Source organism: Anneissia japonica, unplaced genomic scaffold (assembly GCF_011630105.1).
Source record: "Anneissia japonica isolate Jap-2015-1 unplaced genomic scaffold, ASM1163010v1 scaffold2688_len169915_cov171, whole genome shotgun sequence".
Classification (NCBI taxonomy): Eukaryota; Metazoa; Echinodermata; class Crinoidea; order Comatulida; family Comatulidae; genus Anneissia; species Anneissia japonica.
The window spans coordinates 42,278-58,664 of NW_022689679.1; the positions used below are offsets into that span (position 1 = coordinate 42,278).

Consider the following 16,387-nt stretch of genomic DNA (forward strand, 5'->3'; position numbering starts at 1 on the left):
ATGTATTTATGGTGGAAAAACCACTAAGCCTTGAAGTTTTCCACCCAGTCTAAAGCTAATTTAATGGCCTGGCCACCCAACTTTATTAGCCCGCTTGCCCATCCATAAATCCACTCTTATTATTAGAGTTTTGTTTTGTTTTTTTTTTTTGTTTTTTTTAGGTTTTTTTGTGACAATGTGCTTTTAAAGACTTACCTCACAGATACGAAGATTACAAATGTCGGGATAGCTGCTGATATTGACAATCCAAGACAAAGGTAAGTCATCACTGAGAGAATTGTGTCCCACATATTATCCTATATGGATGTGCAATAGGTACGGTACATCAGTTATTTTCAGTAAAAGAAATACTTTGTTGATTTTTGTAAGACTATTTGGCGTTATTTGTAATAATTTAAGTTATAAGAGAGCAAGAGCCAATTCCACGTCCAATCAATAGGCCTGTGCCGAAAACATTAACCAAACGAACGGAATTTATTTATAATAAAACTGTTAAAGGCGATCAGATTTTGTTCTACTTCCTAATATCAACACATCTGTTTTAACTGAACATTATGTGGTGCTATGTTATAACAAGAGCGACCGCTCACTGGTCCGCTCGTTCCTCCACGCGTAATACGGTACAGGCGCAAGTTATTATATTTGGTTTTTTGGAAGGGCTAATAAAATAGAAATTTTTAAATAATTAGAATGTTTATTTGTATAAAAAAATATCATTTAGAACGTTTATTTGTACAAAATTAAACTATCTTAGAATTTAAAAAATAAATAAATTTCTTAAGAATTGTGGAAAAAAAATGGATTGCTAAGACGAGATTTTAACTCACAACCTTAAGTTCTTTAGAACACATCCTTAACCGACCGCGCCATCCATGCGACGTACCCTATTAGTGGTAATGGCAGTAATGTACAACCCTTACTGAAAATCCTGTTTTGTTTTGTAAGTGTAGGGGAAAGCATGGGGTCTAAACTTTAAAAAAGGCGATGAACGTTTGTTGGACATCACCTCTAGTTTATGTGTACAAAATTTCTTGCACGCACGTCCGTTCAAAACTGGTGACGCTGGACGCTTTTAAAGTTTTGGTAACAAGAACAAGAACAAGAACAAAAACAGCAGTGAGGCTCAAGGGTCAGCGCCTTGTGCGGACCAAAAAAACAAAGCTTCAACAGGGACAAAGGATGCTACCTCCCATCTGATCTGCCGTCATGTGTCTATCTCACACAGAGCGGTCACATAACAAAAAGGATTCAACAGAATCTTGTGTGATGACAGCGAAAAAGTTACGACAATGTTACAATCGACTTTGATGAGTAGTAGTGACACTATATATAACTTGTTGCATACCTGTTCATGTATGGTAACTTTCATCATTATTGAAAAACTTGTAGTATGCTCACTTTCACACTTAATTGTGTCATTCGGTAAAACTGTGGTTATTATACCCGCCGATGACCAATATCTGTCAGAAAAATCATCGAAAGTAATGTCACGTACGTGGACGGTTAGAAATAATTAATGCGTATTGTAGATGGTAGAAGAAATTTACAGTGAAACAATTACGTAATACTGTGTGTGTTAAAGTCTAAAAAAATACCAATAAATATTTAAAACAAACATTCAAGTGATTGTTGGAAAGAATCCAAAATATATTTCAATTAATTAAACAACCAACATTTTTATACCAGCCAATTGAAAGGTCTAAAAAATTAAGAAAAAACTAATTTTTGCATCTGTTGTGTAGCATGGAAAACTCTTCCATTTACATCAAATAAATCATAATATATGTAAAATATATAAATCTTATTCTTCGATATTCTCAAGAAGAATATAATTAATATCTTCATGTTTTAACAAGCTAAATGAGAGTTTTAAAATCGTTGTGCAGTATGCATGAGTACCTTCCTATATAATGTTATTCTACTTTTTATTGTCTCTTCCAATGACGTAAATTTACAACTTTGTACCACATTAACTATTTATACTTAAGGCTCATATAGGTCTAGTATATTTGCTTTACTCATGGAATTCAGATCGAAACAAATAGAAGAAACTTACTCCATGACAGGGTCAAAATATGTACATATCAGATCAATTGATGATTCTAGTGGTACGTCGATCTCAAAAGGAACTGACTACAAAAAACATGTATATAAAAAATCAAAATGTTCGAGGTGGTACAAAGTAATAAGAAATCGAATCTCATAATATACTGTCCGTTAGTATCACACGCCTTAAATGTGTAATTGTAAATATTCGTAGAAGGACAGTATATCGAAGTGATAGACATATTAGTACAGTATAATAAAGATATAGGTCTCCCTTTAATTAAAGATCACCTCCAATTGATGACCAATTTTCCTTAGTCCAAATTCACAAAAGCCTTTTATCTTTATTATTCTAATTTGAGACCAAGCTGCTAAGACCATGAAAACCGTTGTCCCAAAAATGGTTTTAAATTGAAGGAGACTTGTAATGTCAATAGTACTACTAGTATTATGAATATTATTAAATAATAATAATAATAATAATAATAATAATAATAATAATAATACTATCATTATTATTTATATTATCGTTAATCATCATTATTATTTTTACTTTATATCATGGTAGTTGAAATGTTCAGTACTGTATTTAATTTTGTATTATGGAAACAAAGTATTTTATAAATGAATAAAGGAAGGAAATTATATAGACGTATGATAGGTGTATACATAATATTATATGCCTAATGACAACAATAACAATTGAAATATCCCGGAAAACACAAAACGTTATTATAGTGTTTGCGAAGTCGTTAGGTATGTCAGAAAATAATTTAATCACATCTTTGCAGCAACGTTGCAATGTTATTTGATTTGAAATTTAGTGCAAAATTCTAAATGTAATCTATGGTTCTACATAAAAGAAACCCTTTTGTACACCAAACTGGAGAGTTATTATAACGTTATCATAAAGTAAACTTTTAAAATATAGTTGAAAGCTATAATAGCATTAATAATAATAATAATATAATAATAATAATTATTATTATTATTATTATTATTATTATTATTATTATTATTATTATTATAACTTAATAATAACAATCATCATCATGACAATTCATAATTACCAGATTTGCTGTATACATAAAGCTAGCCTTTGCATTTACATTCTCCCCAAGTGGTGTATATACATTCAAACCAAATACTCCACCGAATGCATAAAGGTGTACGTTTGAGCTAGAACAAAAACAAACAAAAATATACTGAATTCTAATATCAATAGATATATTATACAATAGTATACATTAATAGCTAGCATTGACACATACACATCATACACGACACCAATTATTCAAAGTGGATATACTAATTATACTAATATTATAGTATGTAAATCGTTAGCTGATCATTTAAACCTCAATGTATTATTATAATATTTTATTTGTGCAAATTTTGTAAACACACTTTCATAATGTTTCGAAGAGTGCCGCTGAAAAAATATATGTAAGCATCGTTAAATTAATAAGTAGAACAATAAGTGATATCAACCGTAGATCTAGACTCCTTATGAAATTAAATATATCATAACATTGTTTCTTTTCTATTTAATTTCAACCTCTCCGAAATACAATGCAGCTTCCGTAGAGGGAGTTTTCCGATATGATGGAGCATTGCAACAACTGCAGGAGAAATCCTGTTAGCAGCACGATGTAACTTTTTCACATCGTGTTTTTCTTTCGATCTAGGCGATGGTCAACCTGCTTATAGCGTACTCTGTTAAATTGGAATAACGTATCGCAGTTACATTTCACAACGAAATGGAAGATAGCGTATTTTATTCATGGAGGTGTAACTGGACTCTTTTATAGAGCTAGTTATGAAATTTCTATGATGAAAGACATAAAGAAATCAAGTTAGTTACGCTATAGAAGGCTGTTCGACATGACGTGCCTGCGATCACGTCGTGCTCACGGTGGTTCAACCACTGGATGCAAACAATTGTGTACTTATATTAAGATCTAACACAGCAGATCTGTGACTTGCACTGACAGTTTTGATATTATAAGGTTTAAAGCATTTTAGTGTATGATTTTGCGGTTATGTATAAGTAAACTTATGGTGTGAGCCATACATCTTCAATGCAAGTTGTCTTTATATAAAAATGAAATTTTAATTCAATGTTTAATGGCTTACCTTTCGTCCAGAAATGGCAGTCTGCCAGTTGCATTGATTTTTGCAAGATCAGAAGACATCAAGTATGATGACGAAGACAAGTACTCTATTTCAGTTAATAAATACAAATAAATTTACCATCTTGTAGTTTGAATTGGTTTTTGGATGTCAAAGCGTTACCATAAACATAAAATAATTAATATTGTTATACTTCATAATTTATATTTTACTATTGGTACAATCACCAGTATTATAGGGATTAGTATCATTTTTAATATTAATAATTATTATTATTACCTCTTAAACCTTAAAGTAATACTTACGTGATATTTTAATAAATTACAAATGAGAAGAAATACCGTAGGGGTAATTCTTTGGACTGTGTAGGATATTATTAGTAATTACAACATTATTTTCTTTGATTAAAAAATCATCAGTTTTTTAAATTAAAAAACTGCAACAAAAACATTTACTTCAAAATTAAACACTTTACTTAAAGAAAAAAAAAACAATAACATAACTAACAATATACCAAAAAATAAGTACACTTTGTTTTACTTTTTAAAAAGGAGTTTTTTTAAAGCAATTTATGATAATAACAATTAATAATGGGTTTATATTACATATGTCTCTCTGTGAATTACTGTACAGAATATTTGTTGAAAAGGTTTAATATCAGCTCTCTAATAATTTCTTCATTAAATAAAGTTCAAATAGAAAAAAAAATAAAACAATAAAACTAAGGAAATCGCCATCATACACTGTAAATACATAATAGGCCTACCTGAAAATTCGTTATGATGAGCGTAAAACGAGTAGGTAAAAGGTTCCGAATTCAGCAGCTCAAGTTGGTTGGTGGCGTTTATGGTAGGCGAATCAATAACTGGAAAAGTATAATATTCATTAAATAATAATAATAATAATAATAATAATAATAATTAATATCAATATCTGTATCTATAGTGTTTATTTTTAGGTCAGTTGGGTATCTTGTATGATGGTGCATTTGGAGATTGAAATTAAAACAACATTTTTAAAAAACTGTCGTACCAAAATAACCAAAGCTTGCTGATGAAAGATTTCCCGCGTCTTCAACTTTCGTCAAGAAATAGTCAACATTATATAATAGTTCACTTGTATTTGCACTTGTGTTGAAGAAGTCGGGCAGATAACGTATACACTCCACACGAACGGCATAGTCACGTGAGCTACATAAGCTGGTTCTATTATTACGTACAATTACACAATTCAGTAATGAATTCTCCGTTCCATTGCATTTGAAGTTGAAGATTGGGTTTTTGTAGGTTATCATTAGATCCTGTTGGGGTTTTATGTCGTAGTAGAGAACAGCCTTGTGGTCTAGCTCATTGCAAACTACCTCTGATTCAGACTGACCCCAGTGATCTGGACAAGCCTGGTTGAAGTCTTCGCCGTCATATACAGAAACCATTCCCTCGTAAAGACCAAATTTCCCAAACAGGAAAGTGACAAATGAATCTAAATGATACAAAAAATACTTATAGTAATTATAAAGGTAAATGATATAAGAATACGTATAGTAATTGTAAAGGTTATTACTATAAGAATACGTATAGTAAATATAAAGGTAAATTCTATAAGAATAATCTATCTACGTTTATCTCTCTCTACCCAGGAGTATAAATGGGTACCTTGGTAGGATGTTGTGGCATTGAATGTGTTAGTTTCGTCCGAACGACTAGGGATACTCCCCAGGGAGCAGAGAAGTTTGCACTTGTGCTGGTCTGCCATTGTATATTACAGTATCCAATGACAAGGGGTAATAACGCTTTTGCATTTGATCATTTACTTTGAGATTGGCGCCTTATAAATATTTGGGTATCATCATCATCATCATCATCACCATCATCATCATCATCATCATCATCATCATCATCATCATCATCATCATCATCATCATCATCACCATCATCATCATTGTTAATACTACTGGAAAAGCTACTGTTTTGTTATGATTTTTTTTCTATTTTTTCTTGCATTCTTTTCCCTATCATTTTTGCACTGGGTTTATCTGCCCAGCAGTCATTTTCATGCTTGTCGAAGCATTGACCATATATCAAGGATGTGCCTCCTAATACATAGTGTCAATCTAGGGTGGGGTGTCATGTGAGGACCAATTAAAGTAATTTAAGGGAAAAAGTCAAACTGGGTGGTAATAGAATACAAATATTTAAAAAGCAATATTTTTCAGTCAATGCCATATTTTACCTTCAGTAATCGGGATGTGACGTTGCGACCACGTCTATAATCACATCTAATATTTACAACCTCTAACCAACGTGGGCCAAACGGTTGTAACCAACCTCCATAATATATATATATTTATAGACGTTGTCGCAACGTCAAAGTACCTTGTTGGCCCGACATCGGTAAACGTTTGAAATAGATGTTTGGTACCACCGTTGGGCCGACGTTTCTTTGTAAATATGTATGATTATAGACGTTGTTACCGACGTCGGGCCAACAGCGTTCTGTGACGTTGAGACAAGGTCTGTAATCACATTTAATATTTACAACCTCTGGCCAACGTCGGCCCAACGGTGGTAACCAACGTCTATTTCAAACGTTTACCAACGTCGAGCCAACAAAGTACTATGACGTTGCGACAACGTCTTTAATTACATCTAATATCTACATCCTCTAACCAACGTCGGCCCAACGGTTGTAACCAACCTTCACTAACGTTTACCGACGTCGGGCCAACAAAGTACTCTGGCGTTGCGACAACGTCTGTTATCACATCTTAGTATTTACAACCTCTAACCAACGTCGGGCCAACGGTTTTAACCAACCACCATTTCAAACGTTTACCGACGTCGGGCCAACAACGTCTACAATCACATCTAATATTTACAACCTCTAGCCAACGTTGGGCCAACGGTAGTACCCAACCATCTTTTTAGTAGTTTGCCGACGTCGGGCCAGTAACAAATCGTGACGTTGTACCAACGTCCGTAGTCATACTGAATATTTACGACAGCTTACCGACGTTGGGACGACATCGGAAAATCGACAAATATATACATACGTTGGGCCAACGTGAAATTCCAATGTTGGTTTGACGTTACCTCTCCGACCAAATTTTGCAACCAAACACGAACGTCGTACCAACGTCAGATATCCGACCCCGACGCTTACCGACGCTTGCCAACGTTTACCAACGTTGGGCCAACGTCGCTTTGCGTTTTCTAATGCGCTTAAAGCAGTTGCCAAAATTACCGTGATATGCATGAACAATTGTTGCTTGCAGTCTCTGGAAGCTATAAAAGGAAGTGTACTGGTCTAAGGTCGGCTCATATAGCGCGCAATGGTTATGAATATCGATGTGCCTCACTATTACCATTGCAACTTTAGTTCGAATCTCACTATCGTCGCAGTATTTTCTGAACTTATTATTACTATTATTATTATTATTATTATTATTATTATTATTATTATTATTATTATTATGTATTTATTATTATAATTAGGCCTAGTGTTTTTATTATTAAAGAAAAGAACATTTAAACTTATTCAACAATGAGATAATCTATTTTGTGCACTCTGAAATTATACAATCGTCATTCAGCGCCACTGAAGATTACTTCATGTAATGGATTTTGGAGCTGAATAAGTTATTTCGAATGATTGATTGATTGATACACATTAGCTTAAACCAATGTTTCGTGACATAGCGCCTGAGGTTTTAATCGCGTTCATCTTCTTAATACTGTTTACACTTGCACCCATTATTACTATGCATAAAATTATTAGTAATTTGATATAGAAAGTAAGTAATTGAAGTATTAAATTTTGTTGTTAAAGAATGAACTATTCATAAACAAACTTCAACTATTTACACCTATAGCATATATTCCCTAGTACGCATTCAAACTGGGTGGTAATAGAATACAAATATTTAATGAGCAATATTTTTCAATCAATGCCATATTTTACCTTCAGTAATCGGGATGCAGACGACACTAACATCTTGTGCATGGGTACAGCCATCCACGAAGTCATGTTTGCAGTCGATGAGTCTCGATTCTTTACCGGTGCAGCTGATATTATTCAGCATTATTATAATTTTCTCATCCACGTCATATTCGCCGACTGAAAATGAATATGCCCCTTGGTAAAAGTTGAGTTCTCCGCAGATCACATTAGCCACAACAAGATTAAACCCATTGCTACATATTGTTCCAAACTCAGATCCGTCCGAGTAGCTCAGGCGAACCAAACCTTCGTAACGTTTTTCGCTTCCCGTAAGTTTAATCGTCATTTGCGGCTTGGCCTCTGCAGCAAAAGTAAATATTTAAAGAAAACGTGTTTCAGAAACGAACGGTACCGTCATCAGATTACGTGACACTCATCTAAAATTATTATTATCAATCTCAAAATCTTACCGACCAGCTCACTTAGCCTGATAAATCATGTTACTAATATAACGATAGCTTGGGCGTAAGCTAATGTCACACTTTAATTTACTCATGTACTGATAAAAAATATATGAAAATTATACTTATTCTCATTATAAATAAACCTATCCTTATCAGCACGATCATTTTATTATTAATATCAGAGAAAGAAGTAGCGAACGACTAAGGATACTCCCCAGGTAGTAGAGAAGTTTTAATCGCGTTCATCTTCTTTATACTGTTTACACTTGCACCCATTATTACTATGCATCAAATTATCAGTAATTTGATATAGAAAGTAAGTAATTGAAGTATTACATTTTGTTGTTAAAGAATGAACTATTCATAAACAAACTTGAACTATTTCTCATTATAGCATACATTCCATAGCACGCATTCAAACTGGGTGGTAATAGAATACAAATATTTAATGAGCAATATTTTTCAGTCAATGCCATATTTTACCTTCAGTAATCGGGATGCAGACGACACTAACATCTTGGTCATGGGTACAGCCATCCACGAAGTCATGTTTGCAGTCGATGAGTCTCGATTCATTACCGGTGCAGCTGATATTATTCAGCATTATTATAATTTTCTCATCCACGTCATATTCGCCGACCGAAAATGAATATACCCCTTGGTAAAAGTTGAGTTCTCTGCAGATCACATTAGCCACAACAAGATTAAACCCATTGCTACATATTGTTCCAAACTCAGATCCGTGCGAGTAGCTCAGGCGAACCAAACCTTCGTAACGTGTTTCGCTTCCCGTAAGTTTGATCGTCATTTGCGGCTTGGCCTCTGCAGCAAAAGTGAAAATTGAAACAAAAAGTGTTTCAGAAACGAACTCATTCATCAGATTACGTGACACTTATTTAAAATTATTATCAATCTAAACATCTTACCGACCAGCTCTCTTAGCCTGATAAATCATGTTGCTAACGTGAAGATAGCGTGGGCGTAAGTTTATGTCACACTTTAATTTACTCAGGTTCTGATAAAAATATATGAAAATTATACTTATTCTCATTATAAATAAACTTATCCTTATTACCACGATCATCTTAATCATTATTATAATTATTATTATTATCAATTATTATAATTATTTATTATCATTAATTATTTTTGTTATTTTATTACTATTACTATCATTATCATCAATTCTACCATTTCTAGTTTTACCTTCTGTGAATGGTACGCACGTAATTGACAAATCTGTTGAGTGGTCGCAGTATTTACTCACTTGCTGCGCATATTCACAATTTGTAATATTTCCCTCAGGTATGGCACAGTGCAAGTTGCTAAGCACAATATCTCCAGTACCAGCGCCGAAAATTGCATCGTTTGTTATGTTCACTGCTCCTTGGATGAAGCCTAGCTGAGTACAGATGAAATGTCCTGTCTCAATGCTAACGTCGTTGTTGCAGACGCTCCCCCATTTGTCTGCGGTATTGTACTTAATCTCTAGGCGACCTTGAAACGGATAACCTCCGTTATCAACAAGACGGAATGTGATGTTATTATTCCCTGTTCAAATATATAATGTATTTCCGAATATTAAAAAATAATATATAAGTATAATTAAATTTAATCCGGTAATACGAAAGATAGCAAAGAGCTAAAATTGTTTGCATTATATATATATATATATATATATAAAAACATATATTGCCTTGGTTTGGCTCTGTAATCATTAGTGGTAGTGAATCATAGGCATATTATTCAAGTTTTAAAGTAGCCTATTAATTAGTAACACATTAGTGTTCGTTTAAAGGTAATACAGTACTGTTTGTGGTAAAATCAAGAGAAAAAAACCCTCTAAAAATAAAACTGTTTAAATAAACGAATTATTTCGTTGTTTCAGTTTTAAAAACTAATAATTTAACTAAACATTTTACAAAGTAAGTGATAAAAATACTAAGTTTTATTATTCTTGTTTTTAATTGAACATTATGGAGCTACGGAACCCCTGAAAGAACATGTTTAGAAAAAATAGTTAACTATTTCAATGCCTCTACTAAGTAATATTTCGTTCAATCGAAATGTGCTAGTCACGAATGGAGGCGGTATTGATTGATTGAATTGATTACTCTAATTAATAAATTGGGGTTTAACAATATACATACATTCATATATGGGAATGCATGTTAAGAAAACATCGCTCGAGCTGTTACCAACTGACTTTAGCCAGTCACCATGGCCACACTTGTGAAGGAATTTTTCTTGACCATTGCAACTAAAGTCATCAGCAATAGGAACAGTGGAATAATTTCTTTCAGTCGTTGGTTGGTTATGATGGATTACTCCTATAAAACCTAGCTGGCGACACGCTACTCTGGAATCCACAGAGTTCCAGTGTTCGTTGTAAACTGGTCCCCAATTTCCGTTGTAATTAATCTGAAGCCGACCTTTGTGTACTTCGTCTTTCGGGTTAATACGCAAGTAGTCTGAATCTAGATAAGGCGAAAGTGAAAGTTCACACAGTACATAAGTATAAACTATACAGTAATGGCAACATGAAATGATACGTCTACATCAGCAAGAATTTAACTGTGGTTTATATTTTCCTTTTATATCGCTACCGTGCACGGTAAGCACAAGGATCTATTAAACTTTAGCTTGTTTGCCTGTGTTTCTTAAGCTGTACGCCGGATATATAGATGTATTGAGCCCAAAAATACATTTAAAATCAATTTTAAAATAAACTTGCTTATTTAAAATGTACCATGAGAAATGTCAAATTGAACAATTACTATATTATTTACAAAATGTTTACATTTTGCTAATAACTTTACAGCAATAAATAAATAAATAAATAAAATAATAATACACACGTTTCTATAATTGTTATCATAAGTGTGCTCGCCCGACGAAACATTGCCCATTTTAATTAATTTAATTGGTCATAAACTCTATATGAGGCACAAATAAATAGAACAATTCGGGTTTTTCGAAAATTAATTGTGCCAATTATAATTATTCACTGGATTACCAATAGAAAATACTTTTCTCTCTATATTTTAATTGAATGTATTAACCCTAGTATAAAATAAGCAATTCATTTACTGATTGACGACCCTACCTATAAGCCAGGCCCGGTGTCCACAATGGCTCATGTGTACTATAAAGAACCCAGTACGCCATTCGGAACGAGTACGGGGGTTACCCCTGTGTACTGGTAGAGACATCTGCTGAGGTGGACGACGAGAGTTACTAGTACCGGGTCACTGGGTTATGCCCAAAGGACCCTTTGGGCGTAGAAAGTTATTGATCGAGCTATTAGTCCACTTATCAAGCGCCATGAACACTTGCAAGGTTTGTTTTTTTTGCTAGTTAGGAACGTACTAGTACGACAACACGTCAGGTAGGGTAAAACATAATTACTATAATGAAATAAGAACTACCATAAGAGTTTATTCTACTATTATATTTACACAACATATAGTTGGAAAATGATTAAGGGTTGTTTGAATGTTCTATTTGTCTATTTTGAAACCGAAACATAATTATTATTTTTCAGCCTAGGGTATACATACCAAGTGGGATAGCTGTGCAAATCAACTCCGTATCATTGCACCAATGAACAATTCGCTCAGTTACTACAATACATTTGCTAAGAGCGGATTCGTAACCTCTGCAATCATACATTACTTTGTAGTTGACAGTTTCCAATCGTTCGTTTGTAAAAAATGTATCGAAATCAAGAAAGCCAAAACTTTTGCATGCAACTTTGGCTTCTTTTTCTCCAATGTGACCAAAACAAATAGGCGTCCACATCGGTCCTACGTCAGTGTCTACAATTGCTTCTAGGTGTCCCTTATACGGAGTTTCTATTTCGTTGAAGAAAAGTCTGGTCTGATCTACGTTAAAACAATGGCAAAGAAAAGTATAGCATATGAAAAATGTACGGTACTGTAAGAAAATAAGTTGAACTGAAGTTTAAATTACCGAGCTCAATATAAAGCCAATGAGAAGTAAAAGCCGATTATAATAAGGCCTGCTAATAATTATAATAATAATAATGATAATAAATAATAGTGATAATAATAATATTAATAATAATAATAATAATGATAATAATAATAACAGTAATAATAATACTAATTATAATAATAATTATTATTATTTTTGTATTTACTCAATAATTACACAATTTAAAATGACCTTCCACTTCTTTTTATTTTACTTTTGTTTTTATATGAAAAACCATACTTTGTAAAAAAAGGCCTTAATTTTGACAAAAGTATTACATGTATATATTAGTTAATTTTATTTTACTTGAAATGTAGTATTAATTACAGATAAAAAATGAACGAAAACAATGAAAAAATTGACAATAGAGGTGAGTGACTTCCACGAAAGAAAAAAAGAAATTTAATTACTAAGCTGAAAGGTAATGAAATAAGAAGAAAGAAAACGAAAGTTTATAGAAAAGGAATGAAAGAAAACGAAAGAGAAAGGAAAGAATAAGAAGTGTCAAAGTGAAAGAAAAGAAAAATATAATGTAAGAAAAGGTAGAGGAAAGAGAAAACATGAAAAGAGGTAGAAAAATGAAAGGAGGAAAAGGGGGTAGGGGAAGAAAATGTAACGAAAGAAATTACAGGGAAATAAAGAAAAAGAGAGACGGGTCGTAAGTATGAAAGAAAATAAAAGAAAAAGGGAAAATAGAAATGGAAAAAAGAGTAAAAGGTAAGTAAGGAAATACGACTAAGGAAATATATATTTAACAATTATTTGAACAAAAATAGTAAATAAAATTCTGCATTTACAAATTATTTATTTATTAACATTATATATTTATTTTTTATTGTTGTTATTCATTATTGTTACTCATTACTTTTGTTAGGTGAAACGTTTAATAATTTTATCACATCATGCAAAAAAAGGAAATTAGAGGGCCTGGGTAACATTTTTTAATATTTTGGAGTGTCTTACATAAATTGATTATTTATATCGTTGGGTTTTAAAATGTTTCATCAAGTATATGTAGATAAATTGGAATATCTACTCAATAATGTTAATTAAAGCCAGATTGTAAAATTGAGCCGTAGTGCAGCATGCCAGCTTAAAGCTAATACACATTAGTTCTGGTTCTGGTGGGTAAATTCGACCTCCGAAAGTATATACTACAAAAGTGTAGGAGTATAACTAGTTTATCGACGATAATGAATTTTCCTCAAAGAATGAAATCCATTAAAATGCATTAAAACTTGAAAATGTTTTGCCAAGCGTATTAAATATAAATTCCGAAGAAGAAACAATACAACTTGAGCGGGTATTTAAAATAAGATATATTTAAGAAAGATCTTTACGACAAACATAATGGACAGCAAACATTTGTATTTCGATTTTTTTTTTAAACATGAAATGAAATTAAAATCCCTTTTTTTTAAATGGTCTATTATTATACTTAGTAGCAAGGTGATAATATAGTTTTTGTTGATTTACAACCTAAAAGCTAATTCATTTGTTTAAAGTAATATTCTCGGAGTGTATGATTCGAATTACATAATTACTATTGCTAAAAGCAAGATCTGAGAGTGTATATCGTATTAAACATTATTTCAATGTGTAAATCGTTCCTTTCATTAAACGATGCCTATACACAAGAAAATAACGGTTTGTACTATAACGAATAATAAATTTTGATAAATAAATGAAAAATAAATGAATAAATTAAATATTTATATTATTATTAACACATAAAAATATAGATACTTACTGTCTGGCGATATTATCTGACCATATACCGTAATAAAAAGCCATATGTCGATTACGATTAAAATTTGCCGTATAGCCATAATTTGTGCGTCTGCCTTCAGATGATAGATGAGGTTCGTAGGACTCCGAAGCTAAATACTAAATATTGCATTAAATCAGCATAAAGTACCAGTGTTTTGTGTACAAGTATGAGTTAGTATCAAATTACAACTAATTAAGTAAAACTTAATTGAGAAACATCCTTTTATCTGAAAATATCTTTCCGACTATTGCAATACGCATATAAAAAATATTAACCGGTCAAGTCTGTTTAGATGTGTACCTGTATTTATTAGATTAAACTTAGGCATATAAATTTTCTTTTTTGTTGAATGAAATTTGATTTGATAATTTGTACCGTATCAGATATCATTGAGTTTATAAATCGCTTTGTGTGATTTTGCACTGTAAATCTAAACCTGTATCGCATTATTTGCCATAGACTCGCTGACCGTCATCTAGCTCCTCTCCGCATGCATGCCCTAAAATGAGAATACGTGTTGCGTTGCGCCACAACCACGACTGCCAGTAATATTATAGGCCAAATAATGGAAATTATGCTTTTAATATCAGTTAAGTATTATGTGTTTATATCGATCAAGTATTTAATATCGGATATCACATTTCTTCAAATTAGGCGTATGTAAAATTTCAGACACAAATATTATTAGGATGATTAGATTTACCGAATGCAAATCAATGAGTATTCAGTGTATTGTAGTATACGTTTGTTTACCTGAAATTCACTATTAGAGTTTACTATTAATAATGAAGACATTTTGCCTTACGTTATAAAGATTGCAAGTCATAAAAAATAGGTTAATATCAATGATTTAATTTGTTTATGTAAGTATGGATGATCAATTATATTTTATTCTTGTTTTTTAACTTTTTTATAATCTTTATTTTTTATCAAGAGTATCTGAAGAATTAAGAAACTGATCTATTTCAGGCTCTGGTGTATTCTCATTTTGTTTTTGCCGTGGTGACACATTTTAATCTTATCTCTGATCTAAATTATTTCTCACTTGGCCCTCGGATATACCTCGCTGGCTATGATATCCCACCTGCGCAACGATCGCCTACAAGAAACACAAACTAGGTATTCATTCTACAAAAGTACTCACGAAGGTGATGCCGTTTAATAACGTCATTTTAATTTAAATAATTAAAGAATTACATCAATATTATATATTAGGCCTCCTGTAGCCCTTTTAGAGTAAATTAAATATTTATTTATATTCAGCAATACAAACTAAAATTAAAAATAGTCGCATACATGTTGTATTTATTTGTGTCCACTAATAAAAGTACTGATGAATATACAATAATGTGTGCTGCGTGTCATCTCTAAAAGATTACCCGGTGTCATATCTAAGAGATTACTAGGTGGCCCTTTACAACGTTCGTGCATCACAATATATGCATTTTAAATTCTAAAGCTCTAATTATTCCACTTCCGTAACTTCAAAATGACAATTTTTAATAGTAAACGTGTTAGTGTTAGTATTAGTTATATTAGTCTTAGAAAGTTAGAATTAGTGGGAGATTCATAATTCGTGTGGAGAATTCTCATACCCTAGAAGAAAATATCCAACCCTGGTGAAAATTAACAACTTCTGGAGGGAAATTACTGAAGCCTGCCAAGTACAGTGTACACACCTTAAGTTGACAATTATAAAATATAAGATACAAGATAAATATGTTGTCCAACAGTATAGTAACATTTACAATATGCTTTTTCCTAACAACCTTATCAAACATACAAGCCACAGAAAATAAAGACAGTGTCTTACACTTATTTGTAGACCTGTATTTATGTTTGAAAACATCTTTGAATTTATATATTAGTGTGTCAGAGAATATACACAATATTATTATCCACCTCGTTTTACGATGTATGAAAAGCTCTGTGCCTTTCACGTGAATGCATACAATACTGACCTTAAAAGTAATGTTAGATTATTATGTTATATTTACAATTCATGTCAGCTTAAATTCCAGATGGCCAGATGGTGTGGGTT

At 32.2% G+C, this 16,387-nt stretch overlaps 1 protein-coding gene across 1 annotated transcript; it reads right to left on the reverse strand.

The window, feature by feature from the left end:
• Nucleotides 1-191: 191 nt before the first annotated feature.
• On the reverse strand, nt 192-14,404 carry LOC117099825 (deleted in malignant brain tumors 1 protein-like). The gene is made up of 13 exons (XM_033239354.1): nt 14,326-14,404; nt 12,140-12,463; nt 10,730-11,056; nt 9,786-10,130; nt 9,063-9,401; nt 8,137-8,475; nt 5,212-5,658; nt 4,946-5,044; nt 4,183-4,267; nt 3,117-3,225; nt 2,057-2,133; nt 1,346-1,460; nt 192-296 (listed from the first exon to the last, which is right to left on the reverse strand). The coding sequence occupies exons 1-13, from the start codon at nt 14,402-14,404 to the stop codon at nt 192-194; spliced, it is 2,790 nt and encodes a 929-aa protein (XP_033095245.1).
• Between the last annotated feature and the right edge of the window lie 1,983 nt (nt 14,405-16,387).